Raw genomic sequence first — 27,230 nt, forward strand, 5'->3', positions numbered from 1 at the left:
AAAAGGGAGAGGCAGAATGGGGTAAATTATCTCACTTAAAAGAGGCAAGAAAAAGCTTTTACAGTGAAGGGAAAGATGGGGGAGGTGAGACAGAATAAGTGAATCTTACTCTCATCAGATATGGCTTAAGGAGGGAATAACATACACACTCAATTGGGCGCAGAAATCTATCTTATCTTACAGGAAAACAAGGCGGAAGGGGATGGGGGAGATAATAGAAGGGAGGGTAGATTAGGGGAGGGATAAGAAGAAGCAAACACTTTTGAGGAGGGACAGGGTCAAAGGAGAGAATAGAATAAATGGAGGGGTGGGATGGGATGGAGGGAAATATAGTCTTTCACAATATGACTATTATGGAAGTGTTTTGCATGACTACACATGTGTAACTTATATTGAATTGTTTGCCTTCTCAATGAAAGTCAGTGGGGAGAGAGGAAGGCAGAAAATTTAGAACATAAAAATGAATGTTAAAAATTACTTTTACATGCAACTGGGAAATAAGATATACAGGCAACGGGGTATAGAAATCTATCCTGCCCTACAGGAAAAGAGAAGAAGGGTTGTCTTGGGGTGGGGAGAGAAGAGAGATGGGGAGAAAATCTGGGACTCAAAATCTTGTGGAAGTGAATGTTGAAAACTAAAAATAATCACCCACAAAAAACTAAAAAATTTTTTTTTAATTTTTAAAAAATTTTTAAAAAAACCTGAAAAATGAAAAAAATCTCTGTCTTTGGCAAAGGACTGATAAACTATGTTCCAAATTAAAGCAAAAATTTGCTAGGGTCTCCTACAACATTCCCAAATTGTAAATTAGGGACTCTTCATTGACAAACCATATCCCTTAGAGAAAGGATAAATCATTTTTCTCTGCTACTGGCCTTCCAGATAAGAGACAGCTATATACAGACAAATACATAGAATGTTAAAGAGGAGTGTTAATGTGGCTTAAGTCAGAAATGTATCTCAATGAGGCAAAACATGTGGCAAGTACAACTTCCATTTAATACCTACAAATGAATAAGATTTAACAGCCTTACTCTAAGTCAAACAATGATTCACCCTGGCCTCTTCAGTTTTCTGCTAGAAGAACAAGGCAAATATATTTTATCCACACAAGGAGCTGAGTAGACAAGATCCAGATTTTGCCTACTTTTATATACAAATATGGCAAGCTGATTTGTATTCTCCAAAGTCAAATCTTTATTTTACTCATTTTAAATATCCCTTAAGTGAAATGCTACTTTTAGTCTCCTTTCATTTAACAAGATTTGATATACCATCAATGCCTCCAACATCACACATCTTCTTCCAATCTTAACAAAAATAATAATATTGCTATCAAAAAAGATAAGTTATGCCTTTGAGCCACATTTTCCAGTGTCCATTCCTACAACTATATTTCTTCCTCCTATACTGTCAATATAAATTCTTTACTGGTTCTTAAATTGTCTAGGCTATATTTGAGCAGTTCTGGCTCAATGTCTCAGGGTAAAGAAGAATACCAACACACTGCCACAGAGGAGCAAAGATCATGGTCACAGTTTCAGGACAGAAAAGAGTGCTTGTGGTCACTCACAGACTAGAGCACAGGCCAGGACAGTACTGATCATACCACCTTGGAAGAACCAAAAACTTACAGATCCTTAGAATTAGCTTTGTAAATAGGAGCATGAAAAACCTGAAGCTTGGGATAGTGCCCCCTCTACTCCAGAAGCAAAGCCCAGTTCCAACATAAAGTTAAAAGTCAAGAAATAGCCTGGAAAAATGAGAGGGGAAAAAAAAAAAGAACCTGAGCATAAAAACTTACTATGGTAACAGGGAAGATCAAAACAAGCTCAGAAGAAGATATCAAAGTCAAAACTGCTACATCTAAATCCTCAATGACATATGTGAATTGGTTTCAGGCCCAAAAAGAGGTAAAGGAAAAATTGGGAAAAGAAATTAAAGTGATACAAGAAAATTATTTTTTAAAAAGAATCAACATCTTGGAAAAGGAGGCACAAAAGATACTGAAGAAAAGAACATCTTAAAAAACAGAATAGGCCAAATGGTTAAAAAAAAAAAGCACAAAAATCCTTAAAAAGCAGAATTGGCCAAATGAAAAAAGATATACAAAAATTCACTGAAGAAAAGAACTCCTTAAAAAGCAGAAATGGCAGAATCTGGAAAAAGAAGTACAAAAACTCACTGAAGAAAATAATTCCTTGACAATTAGAATTGGGCAAGTGGAAGCTAATGACTTCATGAGACACCAAGAAACATACAACAAAATTTTTTAAAATGGAAAAATAGAAGAAAACGTGAACTATCTCATTAGAAAATAACCGACCTGAAAGGCAGAGGAAGGTATACAAAGAAATTTAATTTCTTTTCCATAATGCTAAGATCTTATATTGCTGAGGTTGCACTAGATGTTTTTGCATTTTCTAGCACATTTCTCTGTGAGTATTCAAATATATTCAGGATTGCTCATAACTGTGTCTTGCTTTCCTTCCCAAACTAACATCTTCTTGAGGGCAAGGAAACCTACATCCATCTGTATCATCTGGTATAGAATTCCAATGGTGAGGGGGGATCAGGGTAGTAGTGTTGAGGATTTATTACTAACAGAGTTTAAAGTCATGTCATGGAATCAGCTATACATAATTGTTGAGTCAGAAGGCCAAATAGTAAATGGTTCAGAAATTTCACATGATACTAAATGAGGTCAGGATAGATCATTGCTAGAGCCAGGTCAAGAAGAAAATACTGCATAGAAAGAAATAGTTCAGATATCCTGGAGCTACAGTCAGGATAATAAGATTTAGCAGCTTCTACATTAAAGAATCTGAGGGCTTGGAATATGATATTCTGGCGGGCAAAGGAGCTAAGATTACAACCAAGAATAATTTACCCAGCAAAACTGAGTATAAGCCTTCAAGGGAAAAAAAATGCAAATTCAATGAAATAGAGGAGTTTCAAGCATTCACGATGAAAAGACCATGGCTGAACAGAAAATCTGACTTTCAAATACAAGTCAAGAGAAGCATTAAAGGTAAACAGGAAAGAGAAAATATAAGGAATTCAATAAGGTTAAACTGTTTACATTCCTACATGGCTACTTGTAACTCCTAAGAATTTTATCATTATTAGGACAGTTAGGAGTATACAGACAGAAGGCACTGGTGTGAGCTTACTCTAAGAGGATGATATCTTAAAAAAAATAAAATTAAGGAGTGAGAAAGAGGGATGCACTGGGAGAAGGAGGAAAGAAGAGGTAGAATGGAGTAAATTCTCTCACATAAAAGAGGCACAAAGATTTTTACAGTGGAAGGGAAGAAAGAGGGGCGGCAGAAAATGTTTGAATCTTACTCTTATCAGAATCAGCTCAAAAAGGGAATAACATACACATTTAGTTGGGTATAGAAATCTATCTTACTCTACAGGGAAATCAAAGGGGAAAAGGATAAAAGAAGGTGTGGAGATATAAAGAAGGGTAGATAAGAGGAGGTACTGGTCAGATGCAAAAAACTTTTGAGGAAGGTCAGGGTAAAGGAATAAATGAGAAAAAATAGGGTGGAGGGAATATTCAGTTAGTAATCCTAACTGAAAAAAAAATCATAGCAAGTTTCTCTAATAAAGGCCTCATTTCTCAAATACATCGAGCACTGTGTCAAATTTATAAGAATACAATTAATTCACCAATTCACAAATGGTCAATGAATATGAACAAGAAGTTTTCAGAAGACGAAATCAAAGCTATCAATAGAGTCATACTGAAAAAATACTTTAAATCACTATTGATTAAAGAAATGCAAATTAAAACAATTCTGAGGTATCACCTCACCCATATCAGATTGGTAATTTTACAGAAAAGGAAAATGAAAAATGTTGGAGGTGATATGAGGAAATTGAGACACTAAAGCACTCTTGGTGGAGTTGTGAACTGATCCAACTATTCTGGAGAGCAATTTGGAACTATTCCCAAAGGCCTGTAAAATCATACACATCCTTTAACCCAGCAATACCACTACTAGGTCTGCATCCCAAAGAGATTAAAAAAAAGAAAAGAAGAAAGAAAATTACCTATGTATACAAAAACTATTTATAGCAGCCCTTTTTGCGGTCACTAAAAATTAGAGAGTGAAGGCATGCCCATTAATTGGGGAATGACTGAACAAGTTGTAGCATATTTTTGTGAAGGAATACTACAGATGTTATTTACTATAGGAAGGAAAAAAATCCATTCATACTTCAACAGCCTTTCCTGCATCTCTTGATTTGTTTTATTGCTTGTTATTAATAAGTAGGTTATACTTACATCACTATAGTATTCCTCCTACTGAACTAACTCTGCATTACAAATGTAATGTGGCCATCTTTTTGCTGCATTGCTGTAGACATTTTACTAATACAGTCAATCCTCAATTTTTGTGGGGGCAACATTCTTAGAAAATAGTGCAAAGTAGGGGCAGCTAGGTGGTGCAGTGGATAGCGCACCGGCCCTGAAGTCAGGAGGACCTGAGTTCAAATCCGACCTCAGACCACACACCTGACACTTACTAGCTGGGCAAGTCACTTAACCCCAGTTGCCTTTAAAAAAAAATAGTGCAAAGTCAAAAACAGAAATGTTGATACACTAACCCATGGGAAATAGGGGATTAGGTTCCCAGTTCACTAGAGATTGCTAAAATTAAACTTTTCTGCATACAATTCTTTACAACAAAACAATAATTATCATAATATGAACTTTTTCTAACACAGTAATCATGAAATAACCCATAAAATGACAGAGAGAGGAGAGGCAATGCCTGACAAGATGGGGAAGGGCAAGAGTTGTGATTCTGGAAGAACTCCAAGGTAAAAAAGGGAAAGAAACAACCTGCCATCTCTAATCTCCCTTTCAGGGTACATCAGGTGTGTTCAATGAGAGCTAGCACCTCTGGTGTGACGGCTTTCCAAGCTCTTTTCAGGGCTACTCATGAACCACTGGCATCTACCTTCACCCACCTCTCACCTGTGGCTCCAAGAAGCTGTAGCATGCTCAGTGACCACACCCCTGTAAACCAGGTTAAGGGTAACCAACAGGCCTCAAAACCCATCAGTGAGTTAGGGGTGTGTTTACTCCAAATATGTGAAGACTTTCCCTGGAGGAATGGGCAGATGAGAACAATTTATTCCAATGGCCACGAAGTTGGCTGCAGCAAATCCTGTGGAGCATTTTAGAGCTTGGTCAGGCATCAAAGACACCAAGATCATCCACTACATACTGGGTTATCACCAGTTATCCTGATTTTTGTCTTGCCACGGGACTCTGATAACTCAGAAAGAGAGCAAGGATGATGACTTTGTGCAACTCTGCCTCACTTAAAGCCAATTCATGGGCAAGTTAAGACATCACCCATGATGTCACTGGTCCTCTTCAAAGGATGAAGAACAACAATCTTTCTTTCAGATCTGTTACTGAACTATATCCTGATGAAAAGCAGATGCTCTGGGGTGAGTACCTGGTCCCTTCTGAGCTCAAGATTGCTTGGCCTGGTGTGGTAGCAAGGTGGTTGGGTAACTACCATCTCATTTACTCACAAACTTAGCTGTTTTTCCACTGTTTTCAATTCCCTCATCATGCACTTGACATGTTACTTTAGCCCTTTCTGGAACAGATTCACAAATACTTTTACAAGTACCTTCCTTCTTTTTGTGGATATAATGAATTGTGACTATTCATTAATACCAAACTCAAAGCATCTGCAGACATTCCCATAGGAAGTTTATCTAGCACCTTTTTTTCTTTTATTTGGGGGTAGGGTAGGGTGGGGGGAAAGCAAATAGGGTTAAGTGATTTGCCCAAGGTCATATTGCTAGTAAGCATCTGAGGGCAGATTTGACTCAGGTCCTCCTGACTCCACAGCTGACGCTCTAGCCACTGCGCCACCTAGCTGCCCCAACACCTTTATTTTCCTACTAAGCTGCATCACAGACTTTGTATACTTGGGCAAGGGGGCTCAAAGGACTTGCACTATGCTTTGGGGGCATAATTATAACACAAAACTTGAGTCTTAAAGGCATGCAATGAAAACTATGCAATGAATGCACTGGGAGCTCTTTATTCTACAATGGTAGGGTGAACAAGACCAGGGAAATGCCTAGTAGGATATCAGCCATTCCACAAACTTGTGTGCATTGCAGCTCTCATTTTTTTTCTTCTACTGAACATAGCCAAGATATGTGCTAGTTGCCAACCAAAAGTAAAAATGAAGTTACTAAGAAAGTAATGTAAACACTTGAAGCTGCAAAAGTCAAATGTGCAAATGTTGAAGATTGACTGTAATTTATTTTAATATTCAGTAGGGATATCATTCTATAATTCTCTTCTTATAATTTGCCTTTCCTTGGTTTAGGTAGGAAGACCACATCTTAGAAGCAATATGGCAGGATCCTTTCTTTTCCTATATGTATGAACAGTTTATATAATACTGAAGTTAATTTTTTTTTAATCTTTCACCTGTAAATCCATTCAGTCCTGGATTTTTTTTCTTTTGGGAATTCATTGTTATTCCTTATTCAATTTCTTTTCTGAGATTCGGTTATTTAAATTCTCTATTTCTTTTTATGTTAATCTGTGCATTTTATACTTTTGTAGCTATTGATCCATTCAGTTTTATTGGGAGGCATCCCTGTTTTTTTATGAAAACATGATTACTACTTATAATCACCATATCCTTTCTAGATATCCACTAACTTCAACTATGTTGAACAATTTTGCTGTGAATTAAAGGCAAGCCCACTAGTCTGTACCTTGCAAATTTGATTTCTTCCCTTTATGAAAAATCAGGACATTTGCCCTTCTCCAATCCTCAGTTCTCTTCACTAAGAGCAACTCAGCAATTTCATCTGCCAATTCTTTCATTATCTGGGATGAAGTTTGGACTGAGCAACTTAACTCATCAAGAGTAGCCAGGTTCTCATTGTCTCTCCATTTATCTTGCATTTCAATTTCCTCTTAGCTATTGTTCTGTCATTCCAGTCCAAAGATTATTTTCCTTCATAGAGGAAAAAAGAGCAAAATCAAAAGTTGAATACCATCTCTCTATTGTCTACTCCATGATCCCATTCACCTAAAGCAGCAATCCAATCCCTTAATCTGATCCTCTTTTTTAAAAAATCAATATAGCAGATGAAGCCCTTTTTCTTCTTTTGTATTGCGAGGCAACCTAAATCATTCTGAATTATAGCACTCATTATTTATATAATTATCATAATTATAGCACATCATTATTCTTACAAAACTACGCCACACTTTTCTATTCATAATCTATTATCTGCCCTTGCCTCCATAGTCTGTACATGTCTTTTAAAAATCTAAGTTAATAATATTCTTATAAATTAACAGGATACAAAATAAATCCGAAAAACCCCAAAACATTTCTATATGGTATTAATAAAAAGCAAGGAAGAAACAACACAAAGAAAAAAATCCATTCAAAATAACTATTAAATGAGTAAAATATCTGGGATTAACCTTGCAAAACATACTCAGGACTTACTTAAATACAACCACAAAACAGTGTACACAGAAATAAGGAAGATAAATAGTTGGAGAAAGAAGCCTTATTCTTGGTAATTATATTAATAAATGTTGCTGAGAATCAAGCCCAGGAAAAAAAAGTTCCCCTCACTGCTTTCTCTTCTTTTTAAAAGACAAAATCTTTAAGGCAATCAATCAATCAATAAGAATTTATTAAGTGCCTATTATGTGCCAGGGACACTGTTAGATTCTAGAGATAGAAATACAAAACTAAGACAGTCTCTGCCATCAAGGAGTTTACGTTTTGCTGAAGGTAAAATAAAAATTATTAGCTGCTTTGATTGTAAGTTTCAAAAAATATCCAAAGTTCTCCAACACTAATACCTTATGTCTCTGTAACAGGCTTATGACCTGTTTCTTGAAAGCATCTACTGCCTCTTTCTGCCTAGGTGCTACAGTACTCTCATGAAAACATACTGCTTATAGTTCTGTCTCTACTGATCTTCACCCATATTCTCTTTACTTTGGTACTCCCTCACGTTACTGGATTTTCTTCATAAGTATCTTTTCTTAACATAAAAAGTTCTATCCCAAATGTTCATCTTTGGAGATGGAGGATGACCCTAGCATCTTTAAATCTATATGCGTGGTATATAATAGCAGAATAGCAGAAAAGGGGGCTGAGAACACTATCACACAATTTTTATACCACCTATAAACATTAATTTATCTGGGGATATTTTAAATATTAATTCCTTATCCAATGACCACTAGTGGAAATACTACTGGAGAAACTGAGTTATATAAATCTTAATATTCTCATTGTAAATTAACCAAAAGGATGATGGAAGTATGACACAATGGAAAGGAAAAATAAAACAGTTGGATGAGTTTGTTTTATTATGCCTATCCAAAGGCAACAAAAGCTAGTATGTGGTACATAAGATTGTAAATTGTTCTACAAATATTATCTTATTTTATCTTCATGAAAATGAGATGTAGGTGATACTATCATCCCCGTTTTACACTGACTCTCAGTGGAGGGAGCAGCTGTCACTTAAATCTCACTCTCATCTGAAAGAGTCAAAGGAAGGAAGAACACACACATACACAGAGTTGGGTATAGAAATGCATTTCACTCAATAGGCAAACTGAAGGAAAGGAGAAAAAGGGGAAATTTGAGGGAGGGTAAATTAAGTGAAATTATTTCCAAAGTGGATGTACAAAAATAAGAATAGGTCTTTCTGAGGTGACAAAGAATAAGTATTTGAGGAAGTGCCCATAAATTGGGGAATGGCTGAACAAGGCACGGTACATAAATGTGATGGAATAATGTGTTGTAAGTAATGATGAAAAGGATGATTTCAGAAAAACCTGGGAAGAACTGCATGAACTGATAAAGAGTTAAGTGAAGAGAACCAGGAGAACAATTTTTCCAATGACAACTTTGAAAGAATTAGGAATTCCTATGAGGATAACGACCATTCACAGTTCCAGAAGACTAGTGATGAAACTTGCTATCCACCTTTTGATAAAGAAGTGAAGGACTCATACTGTGAAATAAAACATTTTTTTCAGGCATATGCTAAGTAGAAATTTGTTTCATCTATTTGTTGTTGTTCAATTGTTTCAGTCGTGTTTGACTCTCTATGACCCTATTTGGGGTTTTCTTGGCAAAGACACTGGAGTGGTTTGTCATTTCCTTCTTCAGCTCATTTGACAGATGAGGAAACTAAAACCAACAGGGTTAAATGACTTGCCCAGGGTCACACAGCTGGTAAATGTCTGAGGCCACATTTGAACTCGGAGAGATGAGTTTTCCTGACTTTCACAGAGATGAGTTTTCCTGCCTCTGGGCTCAGCATTCTGTCCATTGAGCCACTTAGCTATCCTGTATTTGACTATACATGTTTATAACAGTGTTTTTGCTTTTCTCTTATTCTTAATGTGTATAGGGTTTGTGTGAGAGAGAAAGAAGGCAGATTTTTGCTGACTGACAAATAAAAACCCAAAGAAGTTGAGAGGTACATACTATATGTAAGCAGACATTACAAATATAGAATTGCAAAGTAGAGTCAGTGTAAAAGACACCATTAAAGAAATGTCAAAAAGATACACTGATCACATGATAAGAGCAAGGAAGAACTGCTGAACAGCCCATATATTCTACTGGTGTCCTGAGATATCATGAGGAAGGAAGACATCCCTACAACGTCCCCCCCACTTTACATAAATCTCTCTGTATCAAGTTCATGGAAAGATACTAACAACAGTTACAGGACAGATAGGTACAGGTGAGTAGCAAAATGCATTACTGCAGAAAATACACTGACAACATCACAGATCCACTTGAGCATTTCAATCAATTAATAAGCATTTACTAAAGGCCTACTACATGACAGGTACATGCTAAGAACTAGATATAAAAACAACAATGTCATATTCCTTGCCTTCAAGGACCTTAAAATCTAACGGGGAGAAAATATGCATATAAAGGTATATATAAAACACATACAGAGCAGATCACAGGCAACCCTAGTGGGAAGGGGAAGTCATTAATAACAAAGGGAAAGAGGAAAGGCCTTAAATGCAGACGCTGGCATGTGAATTGAGTCATGAAGTGAATCTAAGATTCCAAGAGGCAAAGGTAAGAACTGATTATATGCCAGAGACAGAAATAGCCAGAGTGCAAAGGCACTGAGAGGAGAGATGGCATGTCAGACATCAAGAATGGCAAAAAGGCCAGTGCAGCTGGATCACAAAGTTCATGGAAGCAGAAGTAAAATCTAATGAGAGTGAAAAGAAAGGTTAGGGTCAGATTGTGAAGACTTAATAATTGATTCCAGAAGCAATAAGAAGCCACTGGAATTCACTGAGGAAAAGGGGTGGGGAGGAAGGGATAGGTGACATGGTTAGGTCTACAGTTAGGAAAATAATTTTGCTGGCTGCATCAGCATGATGAGTTGGAGTGAGAAAAGATGACTTAGGGAAGCCAATTAAGAGTCTATAGCAATGGTTCAGGGAATAAGTGGTCAGGGCCTGTACTAAGGTAGAAGTCAGCTTATAAAGGGGTTTAGAAGAAAATGAGACGAAATGAAGTAGAAACAACTAGTATCTGGCTTTTTACAAGTTTGGCAGAGAAAGGAAGAAGAGATTTAGGCTAACTAAACTAGCAAGGAAGATAGGATCTAATGGAGGATTTTGAAGAATGAGAGAGATGTAGGTGTGTTTTTAGGCAGGAGGGAAAGACTGAATATGTTTGAGGAGGCAGTTCATAGTGGGGACAATCTGTTGGACAGGATGGGATTGAGGTTACACGTGCAATGATACCCCATTTCTCACTCCCAAAACCCTAGTCTCTTTTTACCTGTTCTGTTCCTCTTTTGAAGGCCATATTCAAATTATAGGTTTCACCCACCAAAAAGAATCTTGCTGACTACCTATATTTAAATAATTGTATATAAAAGGCAGTTACATGGTGCAGTGGATATAGAGCTAGACTTGGGAGTCAGGAAGATCTGAATTCATATCCTGCCTCAAAAGCTTGCTAGCCATGTGAAATTGGGCAAGTCACTTAATAACCACTTTCAGCCTCAGTTTCCTCATTTGTAAAATGGAAATAATAGCATGTATCAGAGTTATTGTGAGGATCAAACGAGATAACAAAATATTTTGCAAATTTTAACATGTTATATAAATGCTAGTTATTACAAAAAGATATAAGGTTGATTATTGCACTGATTCTATTTCTTTAGTCTTCCAAAATTGCTTTCTTTTAAAATATCATTGTCCTTGAACTGAAGAATTTATGACCCAACAAGAGATAGAGAACATTATGAAATGCAAAATGGATAATTTTGATTACATTAAATTGAAAAGTTTTTGCACAAACAAAGCCAATGCAACAAAGATTAGGAGGGAAACAGAAAATAGGGAAATAATTTTTACAAGTGTCTCTGATAAAGTCCTCATATCTAAAAATATATAGAGAACTGAATCAAATTTGTAAGAATACAAGTTATTCCCCAAAGGACATGAATAGGCAGTTTTCTGATAAAGAAATTAAAGCTATTTATATTCATATAAAAATGCTCTAAACCACTATTGATTGGAGAAATACAAATCAAAACAACTCTTAGGTACCACATCACTCCTATCAGATTGGCTAGCATGACAAAATGGGAAAATGTTAAAAGCTGAAGATGATGTGGGAAAATTGGAATGCTAACGTATTGTTGGTGAAGTTGTGAACTGATCCAAACATTCTGGAGAACAATTTGGAATTATGCCCAAAGTGCTATAAAAATGTGCAAAAGGCCCACACGTACAAAAATATTTATAGTAGCTCTTTTTGTGGTGGCCAAGAATTGGAAATTGAGGACATGTCTATCAATTGGGGAATGGCTGAACAAGTTGTAGTTTATGAATATAACGGAATACTATTGTGCTATAAGAAATGACAAGCAGGCAGACTTCAGAAAAACCTGGAAGGACTTATATATGAACTGATGATGAGTGAAGTAAGCAAAACCAGAACATTGTATATAGTAACAGCCATACTGTGTGATGACCGACTTGGACAGACTTAGCTTTCCTCAGCAATACAAGGATCTAAGACATCTCATGATGGAAAATGCTATCCACCTCCAGAGAAGGAACTATGGAGTCTGAGTGCAAATTAAAGCAAACTATTTGCTCTCTTTGTTGTTGTTCTGTTTCTTCTTTCTCGTGGTTCCTCCCATTCATTCTAATTCTTCCTTACAACATGATTAATGTGAAAATATGTTTAATAAGAATGTATATGTAGAGCCTATATCAGATTGCACACCATCTTGGGGAGCAGAGGGAGGTGGAGAAAATGTAAAACTCAAAATCTTATGAAATGAATGTTGAAAACTAAAAATAAATTACTTTAAAAATTAAAAAAAAAAGATATCATTGTCCTTGTACAGTATCCTCCTGGTTTTCTCACTCCATTCTACATCAGCCAATAATACCTAGGGCTCTCTGAAATACTCTTTCATTACTTTTTATGGTGGAATAATATATCATTTAATTCATATGTTGCAATTTGTTCAGCAATTCCTCAATTGATAGGTAACACCTTAAATCTGGTTCTTTTTTTTTTCTTTTTACTACCCCATTCAGGATCAAGGATTTTGTTTTCCTTGTAAGTATGATCTCTTTGGTATTATCTTCCCTCTTAACCAAACACCTACTTGTTCCCCTACTGAGTATGATGCAATCCTACACCAAACTGTTTGCATGAGCGTACTCAACTTTCCTTTTTCCATTTCAGGTAAAAGTGAGGTTCATCTGATGTCCACTGCCCCTATATTTCCTCCATGTTTATATAATCTTCTCACACACTCCAATTTGAAAAATTGCAAGTTCTACTCTTTTCTTCCTCCTTTCTACCACAGTAAGATCGCTTTTATGCTTCCTTCATCTTCCTCTTAAAATTTTCAGAACAGAATCAGTCCGCTCCATGGACTTTTATTATTCTTATTTAACTCTTTCAACAATCTGAGGATATTATGGGACACTTGTTTTTTCTTCCCATCAGAATATAAGCATACTATAGTTGCTTCCAATTACTCAAATAAATTCACTTTTTAAGATTTCTCGTGATTCTTGTGTTTGTATTTCAAAGTTCCTACACAGCTCTGGTCTTTCAACAAAAAATACATGAAAGTCCCCTATTCCACAAAAGATCTATCTTTTTCATCTGTATAATTATATATTCAGCTTTGCCAGTTAAGTTTTTCTTTGGTTATAAGGACAATCTCTTTTGCCTTTTGGATTACTATACTCCCAGACCTTTCATTTCATTAGCGAAAGCTGTGCAACACTAATTCCTTGATACTTAGACTGATTTTTTCTGGATGCATACACTAGTTTTTCTTTGATATGTGAGCTCTAGATTTTGGCTATGACATAGAATTCCTAGGACATTTCCTCTTCAGTGGCTTAGGAAGTAATTGTTTGATTCTTTCTAGCTTTACTTTGTCCTCTGTTCCTAATATGTCTGGGAAGTTTTCATTTATGATTTTATAGAGTGTTCAGGGTTTTCTTTTTTTTTTATTAGTCATTGTACAAATGAGAGACATGATTTAAAAAAAAATACTTAAACACAAATTTATGGTCCTACAAAATAACATTAAAACTAGATGGACTAATGTTCCTTGATGCCACAAGTAACTGTTATTTTCCGAAAACAAACAGTCAATACACTGAATCAATACCATTGTGTAAATACTGGGATACAATAAATCTTTTTTTTTCTAACTGCTTTTCCTGGCTAATCTATAAACATATTCTGTCGTGGATTAAAAGACCTTTACGAGTTTTTTTTTTAAGTTAGGCAATGGGGTTAAGTGACTTGCCCAGGACCACACAGCTAGTAAGTGTTATGTGTCTGAGGCCGGATTTGAACTCAGGTCCTCCTGACTTCAGGGCCAGTGCTGTATCCACTGCTTTAGGAATTTCTTGATGGCCAATTGTCTAAAATGCTAAGCATAGCTAAATATTCTACATTATCTGTGGTCACTGTTTCCATTTTTAGTTAGGGTGTAATTAGATTATTTTCTTTAATTCTTCATACAAGACAAGCACAGAAGGTCCACTTGTGCCTCTTTCTTCAACAGTCATTTGTTCCAGTGTATACTTTATTAGCTCCTTTATACCTACAGTATATCATCATTCATAGCCTCAAGGTATCAAAGGGACAGGAAAACAGATATGCTACATCAATCACTAGAATGTCAAGTCATCCCACTTATCACAATATGAATGTTCTTAGGATCTGGGACCATACATTTTGCTGAATCACAGATCTCAGAATGGGTCAATCGGTAGATAATAATACTCTTCACTGACACACTGAAAATTTGATATAAGCTGTGAATTCCATGAGATGTGGTGATTTTTACAAAGCAGTTTTCTAGACCTTTAAATTTACTCAGTTCCAGACTTCCCAGTATCAGCTACCAAGCAGGTTCTCACAAAATCCAAGAAGTAGACAATCAATTTTTTGTTCAGTCATTTTTCAGTAGTGTCTGACTCTGTGACCTCATTTGGGGTTTTCTTGACAAAGTTACTAGAGTGGTTTGCCATTTCCTTCCCCAGTTCATTTTATAGATGAGAGAACTGAGGCCAATAGGGTTAAATGACTTGCCTAGGGTCACACAGCTTGTAAGTGTTTGAAGCCAGATTTGAACTCAGGAAGCTGAGTCTTCCTGACTCCAGGCCTGGCATTCTATCCATGTGCCACCTAGCCACTCCAGACAATCAATGGCAATCAATAAACATTTATTAAGTACCTACTACTTGCCAGATATTGTGCTAAGTGCTAGAGCCACAAATATGGGGAAGAGGGGAAAAGAGATAATTCCTGCACTTAAGGAGCTTATAATCTCATGGGAAAAGATAATATGAAAAAAGAAACTGAAAAAAGCCCAAGGGGGTGGAGGGAGGAAGAGAGAAGGTAAGGGGGCAGCAGCATAGTAGAGAAGTCAGGTAAGTCACAAAGTAATGTAGGTAGATGGGAACTGAGATGTCTGTGCCGAGTCCCTTCCTTAAATGGAGGTTTCAGAGTTCATGGCTCCACCCTGCAATCAGAAGGTAGAGGGTAGTAATGAGGTGTGAGTCCCAAGGCTAATTGGAACTTTGTAGGATGTGGGTTTTCCCAATGATGAGCTTTGGAGAGAGGTGGCTCTAGTTATATCACAAAAGGCAAGATAGCAAAATATCTCCAAAACTCTGTGTGCCTGTCTACTCCATCTTAAAACAGCTGCTTATATTTAACTTTAAAGGCAAAGTTAAGGGCCTGGATGTGGAAAGATGTGAGGATAATTGCTAAGTTATCCTTCCAGAAAGAAAATACCCACTCGTTCCTTTGGAATTCAGACTATACAATCCATTATTACTTTGTACTTTCCAATTTGTTTACTTGCACGCTGCACCTGCTGTAATAGTCAAACTTACTCTTTGGGAGTCACCGAGGTCTTAGAGATGGTAATGAATTCCTTTTCGGAAAGGAGATGGCCTGTTCAGTTATAGTGTGGGCAGGTGGAAACTGGAGGCAGAAAGCCAGTGTAAAAGGGCAAAGAGTCACCAAACACATTGCTACCTGCATATGCCCTTGCTATACTTTTGACACTAATTTAGGTCTGATCTATTTGTTTGTCTAGCTTTACTTTGTGCCACTGGGGCTTTGTGCCAAGGCAAGACACTAACCCAGGAGTTTTCTAGTAAACTGGTCAACCCTGATTGATCTCTGCAGGTCCTTTATTGACCTCTTCTTCTGAGGTTAGCCTTAACAGGACATCACAGGGTATCCTTGTCTGATCTATACCTGCAATGACTGCTGTGGTTTCTTGGGCTTTCCAAGGGCTCCCCTGATGTAAGTTTACAACTATCCTGGGCTTTCCTGAGAGGGGAGGGGGAAGAAGATGAATTTACTCTTCCTGCCTCAGGCTATAGAGTTCTGCAGGCTACTTATGAACCTGATTCTTCTGTGGTAGTGCTGAGATCCTGCATTTGCCTATGCAGTCACTGGCTTTGTTGGTATCCTCCTTTCTTATTGCCCTTGTGATGACAATTTATGATCGCATTTTGTCCAACTCTGAGGCAGAAGAAATCACTTACTGTAGTTTCTCATTGGATTTCCTTGATCATCATTCAATTTGGCACCAAACTAAGATTTTTGCTGGCTTAGGTATGGGGGAATTGGGTAGCCTGTCTCTGTTCAAGGAGCCATTTTTCCCTCAAAATCCTTCCACTGCCACCATTTCTGTTCACCTGTTTCTCAAATTTTCAAGCTACATAGTTACCTCTGAGAATTCCTTTTTGATCAATATCCCCAGTTATAGCTTTCATTTTTTGGAGTATATGGCTCCCCACCCTACAGGCAGGAATTTATCTCTCAGTGGCAATTTTCTCCCATCTGATTGATAGACAAAATACTCTAAATATACTTTCAATACAGTACCTCAAATTTGCATCGACAAGATGACTAGTGCACCCTGCTGCTTCCAGAAGAACGACATAATAATTCAATTCATTTGTAAATTAGCTGAGCCGGTATCATAACTACCAAAACATGCCCTTTTTTGGAAACAATATTTTCTTCCATTGGTTCTTTCACCCACTGTTTCAGACTTAGGTGACAGCTGGACACTGCCATAGCCAATAAATAGCAATATATAGCACAATTTGTTGATACAATTAGAGGCCTGTTGTACTGACCACGATGGATATGAAGGAGGATTGTATAATGCTGGGGTGCATTTCACGTTTGTATGGGAACAAACAACAGAATTTTAGATCTAGTATAAACAGTTTCAATATTTCTGTCAGATTATATTATAGCCATCATCTTCTAGTTGTTTATGAAAAGAATTTTTGACATGATTTGCTCAACCATGAAGCCTTGTTTTCATTCTATAAAACATTGATTATTTTATCAGTCTTGGTGAATATATACCACTGGTTAGAGCAGTCTCAGTCAATCTTGAATACTAAGATTTATATGCCAAACTGTAAAAGTAATGACTCGTCTAAGGCAAACTAGAGTTTCGAGGGCATGTAGTGAGGATATGGGTGAGGGTAGGATGTAATACCAACAGGCAGACATGGCCTTAACATGAAAGGCATTCAGCCCTAAAGTCAGGAGGACCTGAGTTCAAATCCAGACTCAGACCAAACTTGACACTTACTAGCTGTGTGACTCTGGGCAAGTCACTTAACCCCAACTGCTTAAAAAAACAAAACAAAAACAAAAACATGAAAGGCACTGACTAAAGTATAAGATCTCCAGGGATTACTTGTGTTTGTTAAAGTAATACCACAAGTTTATAGGTGGTCTCAGATCTCATGTATCTCTAAGAAGACCCATAAGAACTTCTGGTTCTTACCATCCCTACTGTCCAGCTGAGACCTGTTTAACCTATCTGCAGTATTTTCACCATAGGCACTGTAACTATCTTTTCCCAAACTGATCCTGAGAATGATTTAATTCAGTTCAATTAAACAAACATTTTTCAAAAGTATGAATTATGCAATCGAGTATGGAAATCTATCTTACCCTACAGGAAAATGGGGGGGAAAGGGGACAAGAGAATACGAGGGTGATAGAGGGGAGGGCAGATTGGGGAAGGGGGTAATCAGAAGCAAACACTTCTGAGGAAGGACAGGGTCAAAAGAGAGAAAAGAATAAATCGGGGGTGGTATAAGATGAAGGGAAATATACTTAGTTTTTCCACAACATACAAAAAAAAAGATTAAATATGGGGAAGCTGAATCAGATTTTTTTTTAAGTTTTTAAGTGACTTTCTATTTACTTAGTTGTTGTTTTATTCATAAAAGGATCACTTAAGTAAATTTTTAAAAAAATATGACTTATGTACTAGATGTGAGGGATACAAATACAAAAGACAGTCCCTGCTACCATCAAAGAGATTACATTAATAATGCAATAAAACAATGTACATAGACAGCTAAATAGGAGAATAAGGATAGGATTCTTCTAGAAGGTGGCATTTGAACTGCACCTTGTGAGTAGCTTATGGTTCCAAGAGAAAGAATTGAGGAGGGAAAGCATTCCAGGCATGAGGAACAACCTTTGCAAAGGTTTGGAAAGGGGTTGGGGGGTTGAATATGATAAGTAGAGAACAGCAAATAGGCCAATCTGCCTAAAATAAAGCCTATGTGAGGAGAGTAAGGTATTCTCTGACTACAAAGACAGATTGAAGTCAGTTCATAAAAGGGTTCAAATGCCTGGAGAGTTTATATTTTATCCTTGAGGCAATGGGAAGCCATCGAAGCTTCTTGATCAAGTAAATGACATGATTAGGCTTGAGACATGGCTTAGTAATATCAATTTGGTAAGTATAAAGAATGGATTAGGCTGCAGGAAGCAGGGAAATCAATTAGGAGGCTGTTGTAATCATCCAGGTAACCAGTTATGAGAGACTGATTTAGATTGATTATGAAATGAGTAGAGAGAAGAGAATGATTTTTAAGAAATGTTGTGGAGTCAGAAAGAACAAGAACTGATAACTACTTGGATATGGATAGTGAAGGAAATACGAAGAACAGAGCATAATTTCTAAGGTGCTAATCTGAAGTTATGAAGTAGGATGGATTTAGGGTGAAAGAAAGTTCTATTTTGTACATATTGAATTTGAGACATCATTATGGGACATCCACGTGGAAATGTTAAGCAGATAGTTGAAGAAATGGTACTGAGCTTCAGGTTAAAGATGAAGGCTAGAAATACAGATTTGGGAGCCAATCTGACTAGAGAGGTCTCACTTCACCTTTTCCTTTTAGAAGAACTAGCTGCTTTCAAAACCCAGTTCAAGTGCCACTTCATATAGGAGATTTTTTTCTAATCCTCCCTACCACTGGTGGCCTCTCAAAATTACTCTATATTTACATTAGTTATACTTAGTTATTACATATGTGTGTGTATACATACTTTCTCCTGACAAACAGTAAATTGGAAACACAGATTGTTTTGTTATGTTTTACATAGTCATAGAATATAGTTCCTGGTGCACCACAGGCATACTGACTGCCTAATATTGCCTATTTAAGAGAGGATAGATGAACTCTGAGGATCTGATGAAGTGCTTTACCCTTATGCCTTTTTTTCTCATAAACTCTTAGAAGTAGTAGACAACTATTACTAATATGAATAAATGGTTACAGTAAATTATTAATAATAGAGGCAAGTGAAACAGCCTTATCATCTGGAAGGAATTCCATGTCATTTTATGTAGCTGACTACTAGAACTTTTAGTGCTTTTTAATATGTGTGGATATAGAATCAGCAAGGTCCAATGGGGATCATTCAATACATGTTTTGACTTTTACATTCAGAATACCCATGGTTATTAAAGCATCCTTGCAGATGTTTTCACTGTTCTCCTAGTTTAGAGACTCCAATGAAAGACTATCCCTCCAAGTAATCCTTGCATACTTCATTCAGAACATCTACAGTTGTCAAAATATTGTTAAAGATATGTTGAACTTGAGTTCATACTTGGAGATTCTCAAGGACTATTTCTCTAAGCACTCCTGGGTCCAAAGAATTTTATGAACACCCTGACCAAGTTGGAAACTCTGACAACCATCTGTCAAGAGCAGCAACGGGAACACATTGTCTAGGAATCTATGCCAAAGAAACTCTTGGCTATTCTTGGAAATCATGGACTGAGTGATTTTATGCCTTTTAGGATATATGCATACTTCAAGGAAAGATGAATGAAAGTTTTATCTGCCATTATTCAATTCCTTTTTTGATTCTGTCTACCGTCTATCAAACAGAATGGACTTTCAATTGAAAAGGAAGAACAAATATGGTTGAGTCAGAATTGAAGACCAGAGTAGGTAAGGAAATACTAATAGGATCTATGTCTGCTTTAAACTACTTCAACTATCCAGCCTGGACGAATTATATTCCCAATATTGATAGATTTTCATATATGAACCTTGAAAAACCATGGAGAATGGGAGAAATGCCATAAGATTGGAGACTAGTGGGCGGAGCCAAGATGGCAGAGTCAGAGCAGGAACTTGCTTTAGCTCTCCCCCAACCCCCTCCAAACACCTGCAAAAAATGACTCCAGACAAATTCTAGAGCAGCAGAACCCACAAAAAGACAGAGTGAAACAAATTTCCAGCCCAAGACAACCAGGAAGTTAGACAGGAAAGGTCTATTGCACCAGGCTGGAAGAGGAGTACAGTCCTTGCCAGAACAGACCAGGCCTCAGCAAACCAAGAGCAGGCCTCAGAGGGCTGAATTGCAGGCAGCTGTGGTGGTTTCCAGACTTCTCAACCCACAAACACCAAAGACAACTTAGAAAGTCAGTGGGAAAGATCTGTTGGATCTGAGTGAGAGAAGAGCCTGATCTAATCCCAGCTACAGCACAGCCACAGGGCAGCTGCAGCAGCAGCAGAGGTGGTGGCGGCAGCAGCAGTGGCGGCAAAAGCTGCTGCTTCTGGAGCTCTCAGCCCACAGATGGTAAGGGTATCAAACAACTGATAAGAAGGAGATTATAGGGATCTCTTTGCTGGCACTGCAGCAGGATTCTAGGGTGAGGAGGAGCACTGGCATAGCAGAGATTATGGCAGTAGTGCAGAGAGAACCCTCCTCACAGTTCCAGGACAGAAAAGAGTGCTTGTGGTCACTCACAGACCAGAGCACAGACCAAGTAAGGAGTAAATATCCCTCCATAGATCATACCACCTTGGAAGACTGAAAACTTACTGGTCCCCAGAAGTATCTCGGAGAACAGCTACACAAAACCCCTGAAGCTTGGGATAGTACACCCTCCACACTGGAAGCAGACCCCTACCTTAACAAAGAGTTTAAAACTCAAATAATTGGCTGGGAAAATAAGCAAATGATGGGGAAAAAAACCCTTCAGACTATAGAATCTTACTTTAGTGACAAGGAAGATCAAAACATACAATCAGAAGAAAACAACAAAGTCAAAGCTCCTACATCCAAAGCCTCCAAGAAAAATAAGAATTGGTGTCAGGCCATGAAAGAGCTCAAAAAGGATTTTGAGAAGCAAGTAAGAGAAGCAGAGGAAAAATTGGGAAGAGAAATGAGAGTGATGCAAGAAAATCATGAAAAACAAGTCAACAGCTTGCTAAAGGAGACCCAAAAAAATACTGAAGAAAATAACACCTGAAAAAATAAACTAGACCAAATGGCAAAAGAGGTCCAAAAAGCCAATGAGGAGAAGGCCTTAAAAAGCAGAATTGGCCAAATGGAATAGAAAGCCCAAAAGCTCACTGAGGAAAATAATTCCTCAAAAATTAGAATAGAGCAAATGGAAGCTAATGGTTCTATGAGAAATCAAGATATTATAGAACAAAACCAAAAGAATGAAAAAATGGAAGGCAATGTGAAATATCTCATTGGAAAAACAACTGACCTGGAAAATAGATCCAGGTGAGATAATTTTAAAATTACTTAACTACCTGAAAGCCATGATCAAAAAAAGGGCCTAGACATCACCTTTCAAGAAATTATCAAGGAAAACTGTACTGATATTCTAGAACCAGAAGGTAAAAAAGAAATTGGAACAATCCAGTGATCACACCTCCTGAAAGAGATCCCAAAAGGAAAACTCCTAGGAATATTATAGCCAAATTCCAGAGTTCCCAGATTAAGGAGAAAATACTGCAAGCAGCCAGAAAGAAACAATTCAAGTATAGTGGAAACACAATCAGGATAACACAATATTTAGCAGCTCCTACAATAAGGAATAGGAAGGTCTGGAATATGATATTCCAAAGGTCAAAGGAGCTAGGATGAACCAAGAATCACCTACCCAGTAAAACTGAGTATAATCTTTCAGGGGAAAAAATGGATAGTCAATGAAATAGAGGATTTTCAAACATTTCTGATGAAAAGACCAGAGCTGAATAAAAAAATCCGATTTTCAAATACAAGACTAAAGACAAATCACAAGGGACTTATTAAAGTTGAACTGTTTACATTCCTACATGGAAAGATGATATTTGTAACTCATGAGATCTTTCTCACGGTATTAGGGTAGTTAGAGGGAATACACATACATATACACACACACACACACCACACACACACACACACACACACACGCACGCACACATAGGGTGAGCTGAATATGACGGGATGATATCTAAAAAAGAAAATTAAGGGGTGAGAGAGGAAATGTACTGAGAGAAGGAGAAAGGGAGAGGCAGAATGGCATAAATTACCTTACATAAAATAGGCAAGAAAAAGCTTTTACAGTGGAGGGGAAAAGGGGAGGTGAGAGGAAATGAGTGAACCTTACTCTCATCAGATTTGACTTAAGAAGGGAATAACATACACACTTAATTGGGTACGGAAATCTATCTTACCCTACAGGAAAGTAGGGGGAATGGGGGGTAGATTTGGGGGAGGAGGTAATCGGAAGCAAACACTTTTGAGAACATACAGGATCAAAAGAGAGAATAGAATAAATGGCAGGTAGGATAGGACAGAGGGAAATATAGTTAGTCTTTCACAACATGACTATTATAGAAGTGTTTTGCATGACTACAGATGTATAACCTATATCAAACTGCTTGCCCTCTCAATGAGGGTAGGTGGGGAGGGAGGAAGGGAGAAAATCTGGAACTCAAAGTTTTAAAAATGAATGTTAAAAATTGTTTTTACATGCAGCTGGGAAATTGAGGTACACAGGCAATGGGGTATAGAAATCTACCTAAATGAAAATCTATCTACAGAAAAATAGATGGGGAAGGGGATAAGATAAGGCAGGAGTAGAGGGGGTAACAGAAAGGAAAGCAGATTGGGGGAAGGGGTAATTAGAATGCACACCTTCATGGGGTGGGTGGGGGGATGGGAGTAATGGGGAGAAAATTTGGAACTCAAAATCTTGTGGAAGTGAATGCTGAAAACTAAAAATAATCACTCCCCCCAAAATAAAAATTTGTTTAAAAATTTTTAAAAATGAAAAATGAAAAAAAATCTGTCTTTGGCAAAGGACTGCTAAACTATGTTCCAAATTAAAGCAACTTTTAGACTTAGCTTATCTATATCATTATTACCATTATTATTATTATTCTGTGAACAAGTAATAAATGTGAGCTATAACAATAATAATTTCTTATCCCTAGAAACGCTAAGTTTGAAGAGACCTTCAAAGGTGGTCCAGCCAAATTCATATTCCTTGAAACATATATTCCTTTTACTCTAGAAGACAAGCAGTCATCCTGTTTTTGCTGATGATGATTGTATCTTAACCACTTAGTACAGTTTCTGGGACATAGTCAAGAAGCTCCTATCAAGAACTGGCTATGTGCCAAGTACAGTGCAAATACAGCAGATGCAAAAAAGGCAAAAACAGTTTCTTCCCTCAAGGAGCTCACAATCCAAAGGTAGAAACAACATGCAACCATGAGCAACTAAGATATACACAAGGCAAACTGAAGACAATCAAATAGGTCTATGGAAAAAGTCCAACCTAGCTACAACTCACAAGCAAAGACACATTGGCAGGAATTAAAGTAAGAACAGTAGCTTCTTTGTGAGGTCTATGTCCCAGGCACAGACGTTAAAAGACTGAACATATAAGCAGACATAAAATTGAATCCACAACCCACAAAACTGGGGCAGCAACATACAAGTTTTCAAAAAGGCCAATAGGCCAAAAGGCTGGCATAAGGATGTTAGGATAAAGATAGGGCAGTCTGTCAACAAATATTTATTAAATACCTATTATATGCCAGGCACTATACTAAGTACTAGGGATACAAAAAAAGGCCAAAGACAGTCCCTGCTCTGAAAATGTTCACACAGTCTAATAGGGGAGACAACAGGAAAACAACTATGTTGAAACAAGACACATACAGGATAAATTGGAGATAGTCAAAAGAGGTAAGGCAATATTACTAAGGAAGAGCTGGAAAGATTTGTTGTAGAAAGTAGGATTTTAAGTGGAACTTGAAGCCATGAGACGGCGACAAGGAGGGGAAAAAGTCCAAGCATGGAGGACAGTCAGTGAAAATAAAAGAATCTAGAGACAGAGTGTCCCATAAGAGGAACAGTAAGGAAATGAGGATCACAGAGTATATGGAGCAGAGCAAGGTATAAGAAAAATGAAAAGGTATGAAGGGGTTAGGTTGTGAAGGATTTTGACTATTACAAAGATAACTTTATATTGAATACTAAAGGTGATAGGGAACTATTGAAGTTTATTGAATAGAGGTTTTCATGGAAAGATCAATTTGACAGCAGAGGATGGACTGCAGTGGGGAGAGATTTAAGGCAGGGAAACCAACCAGTAAGCTATTGCAATAGTCTAGGTGTGAGGTGATACGGGCCTGTATGAGGTGGCAGTGTCAAAGGAGAAAAGAGGATGTATACAAGCAACATTACAAATGTAGAATCTACGGGATTTGGCAACAGATTAGATATTGATGACAATAATGATTGGGCTCTGTGTGTGTGTGTGTGTGTGTGTGTGTGTGTGTGTGTGTGTGAGAGAGAGAGAGAGAGAGAGAGAGAGAGAGAGAGAGAGAGAGAGAGAGAGAGAGAGAGAGAGAATGCACACATGGGTGAGAAAACACATGCACAATGAATGTTTTATGATATGTAGGTTGAGAGTCTCTTTTATTTAAGTGCATATAATATCTTCTTACTCATGTAAAACAATGTAAACAATAGTCGTCACACTGGCTTTCATGGAAGAGGAAACTGGCCATGGACAATATTTTCTCCTTTCTCTTCTCTTCTCAAGGGAACTGAAAACATGTATAGTTAATAACAAACTTACCCACAACCAGGCCACCAATGCCCCAAAGTTATGTCAAAAAGGAAAGAAGTCAAAGCTAAAGTATTAACTGAATTGCTAAGCAATGTATGTTTATATTTCTAAAATTTTACTTAACATGTTTTACAGTTATCAGCAAAGTATAACAATTGCATACTTACTTCATCCATTTTCATACAAGTGCCAAAATCTGCTAATTTCAGATGTCCATTTTTATCCAAAAGCATGTTGTCAGGTTTCACATCTCTGTGTATTAAACCCATGGAGTGTATTGCATCCAAAGCCAGAACAACTTCAGCTGTGTAAAATTTGGCCCATTTTTCAGGTACGTCATAGTTACTCATAAGGTTTACAAGGTCTCCACCAGGCATGTATTCCATTACCATATAAAGATATCTATCATCTTGAAAGGCACAAAAGAGCTGGAAAAAGAGAGAAGTGAAAGATATACTACAATTACTTCTGAGAAAAACAAGTAATTGGTTAAAAATACACACTGAAAAAATTATTTTCAATCTCTTGTCTTAGATTTGGGTACATCTTATTTTGTTCTGTTTCTATGTGGGGAGAGGGGAACACCACAACCCAATCTGTGCAACACAAAACTTCTGTATATGCCCCCCCATAAGCTTACATTCAAAACATAAATCAATCATTGCCCTTTTGGGGGATGAAAACGAACCATTTTTTTTCAACAGAAGCACTTTGGAAAAAGTGTGGATGTGGAAAGGCAGGCATAAAATCCACAGCCAGTATTCAATTAATATTTGCTGAATGAATTTGCATGTATTCAACTTTAAAAGAATAGTAGTAGTGAAATTTTAAATAAAATATTAGAAAGGAGATTACAGCAATCTATCAATCACAAGGATCATATCCTCCGACCAGGTAGGATTTATACCAGGTTCAACATCAGGAAAACTAGCAGCATAACTGACCATATCATACAACAAACAATGGACCATATCAATAACAAAACCAACAAAAATCATAAAATTATCTCAACAGAGACAGAAAACACTTTTGAAAAAAATACAACACCCATTCCTATTAAAAAAAAACAGTAGAGAGCATAGGAATAAATGGAGCTTTCCTTAAAATGAAAAGTAGTAATTATCTAAAACCAAAAGCAAGCATTATCTGAGATGGAAATAAGTTAAGAGTCATCCCAATAAGATCAGTGGTGAATCAAGGATGTCTGTTATCACCACTATTACTCAATATTATACTAGAAATGTTTGCTATAGCAATAAGAGAAGAAAAAAGAAATTGAAGGAATTAGAATAGGCAATGAGGAAACAAAACTATCACTCTTTGCAGATGATATGATGGTATACTTAAAGGATCCTAGAGAACAGACTAAAAAAACCAGCTGAAATAATTAACAACTTTAGCAAAGATGCAAGATATAGAATAAACCCATAAGTATGTCTATATATTGCCAACAAAGTCCAATAGCAAGAAATAGAAAGAAAAATTCCATTTAAGATAATAACCGTAGACAATATAAAATACTTGGGAGTCTGTCAAGACAAACCCAAGAACTATATGAACACAATTACAAAACACTTTTCATACAAATAAAGTCAGATCTAAACAACTAAAAAATATCAATTGTTCATGAGTAGGCTGAGCCAATATAATAAAAATGACAATTTTACCTAAATCAATTTACTTACTCAGTACCATACCAATCAAACTACCAAAAATTATTTTATAGAGCTAGAAAAAAAATCATAACAAAATTCACCTGGAAGAACAAAAGGTCAAAAACATCAAGGGAATTAATGAAAAACAAATGTGAAGGAATGTGGCCTAGCCATACCAGATCTCGAACTGTATTATGATGTGATAATCATTGAAACTTTCGGGTATTGGCTAAGAAACAGAGTGATGGATCAGTAGACTAGATTAGATACATAAGACACAGTAGGAAATGACCATAGTAATGTAGTATTTTTAAAAATTCCTATCATAAAGAATTATAGGCCCAGTAAGTTTTTCTGGTTTTGATGGGGGTAATATTAATAAGAGAGGATGTAACTTTTCTTTGCAATACATTATTTCCATACCTAAATATTTCCTTAATAAATTAAAAGTATCTAAAATACCCTGTAAACCTTAAAGTACCATATAAATGTTATTATTTGTACATGTTATTAAAGTTGTAGATATTTTTAAAAGGAATAAAAAAAGGAATATTATGAAAGAAATAAAAACTCATGCTATATGCCTACAGCTTCCAATAGGGCTTTGCTCTTTATCTTCAATATGTGTAACAGTCTAATGTTCAATAAAGTCAATTAGGAATGATAACCGCCTAACAGTAATTACCCCTAAAAACTGAAGTGATAGTAAGGGAATGTGCCTGTAATAGATCCTTAATTTTTTTATTTTAT

The 27,230-nt window shown here is 36.8% G+C and overlaps 1 protein-coding gene across 3 annotated transcripts in view; it reads right to left on the minus strand.

The window, feature by feature from the left end:
- ROCK2 (Rho associated coiled-coil containing protein kinase 2) overlaps window positions 1-27,230 on the minus strand; it is a 172,190-nt gene that overhangs the window by 52,921 nt on the left and 92,039 nt on the right. For all 3 annotated transcript variants that reach the window (XM_020985396.2, XM_078149552.1, XM_078149553.1), the window contains exon 5: window positions 24,993-25,253. In XM_020985396.2, coding sequence (XP_020841055.1) covers window positions 24,993-25,253 — 261 coding nt within the window. The remainder of the gene's footprint in view (window positions 1-24,992; window positions 25,254-27,230) is intronic.

Source organism: Phascolarctos cinereus, unplaced genomic scaffold (assembly GCF_003287225.1).
Source record: "Phascolarctos cinereus isolate Bilbo 61053 unplaced genomic scaffold, phaCin_HiC Scaffold_2;HRSCAF=192, whole genome shotgun sequence".
NCBI classification, from domain to species: domain Eukaryota; kingdom Metazoa; phylum Chordata; class Mammalia; order Diprotodontia; family Phascolarctidae; genus Phascolarctos; species Phascolarctos cinereus.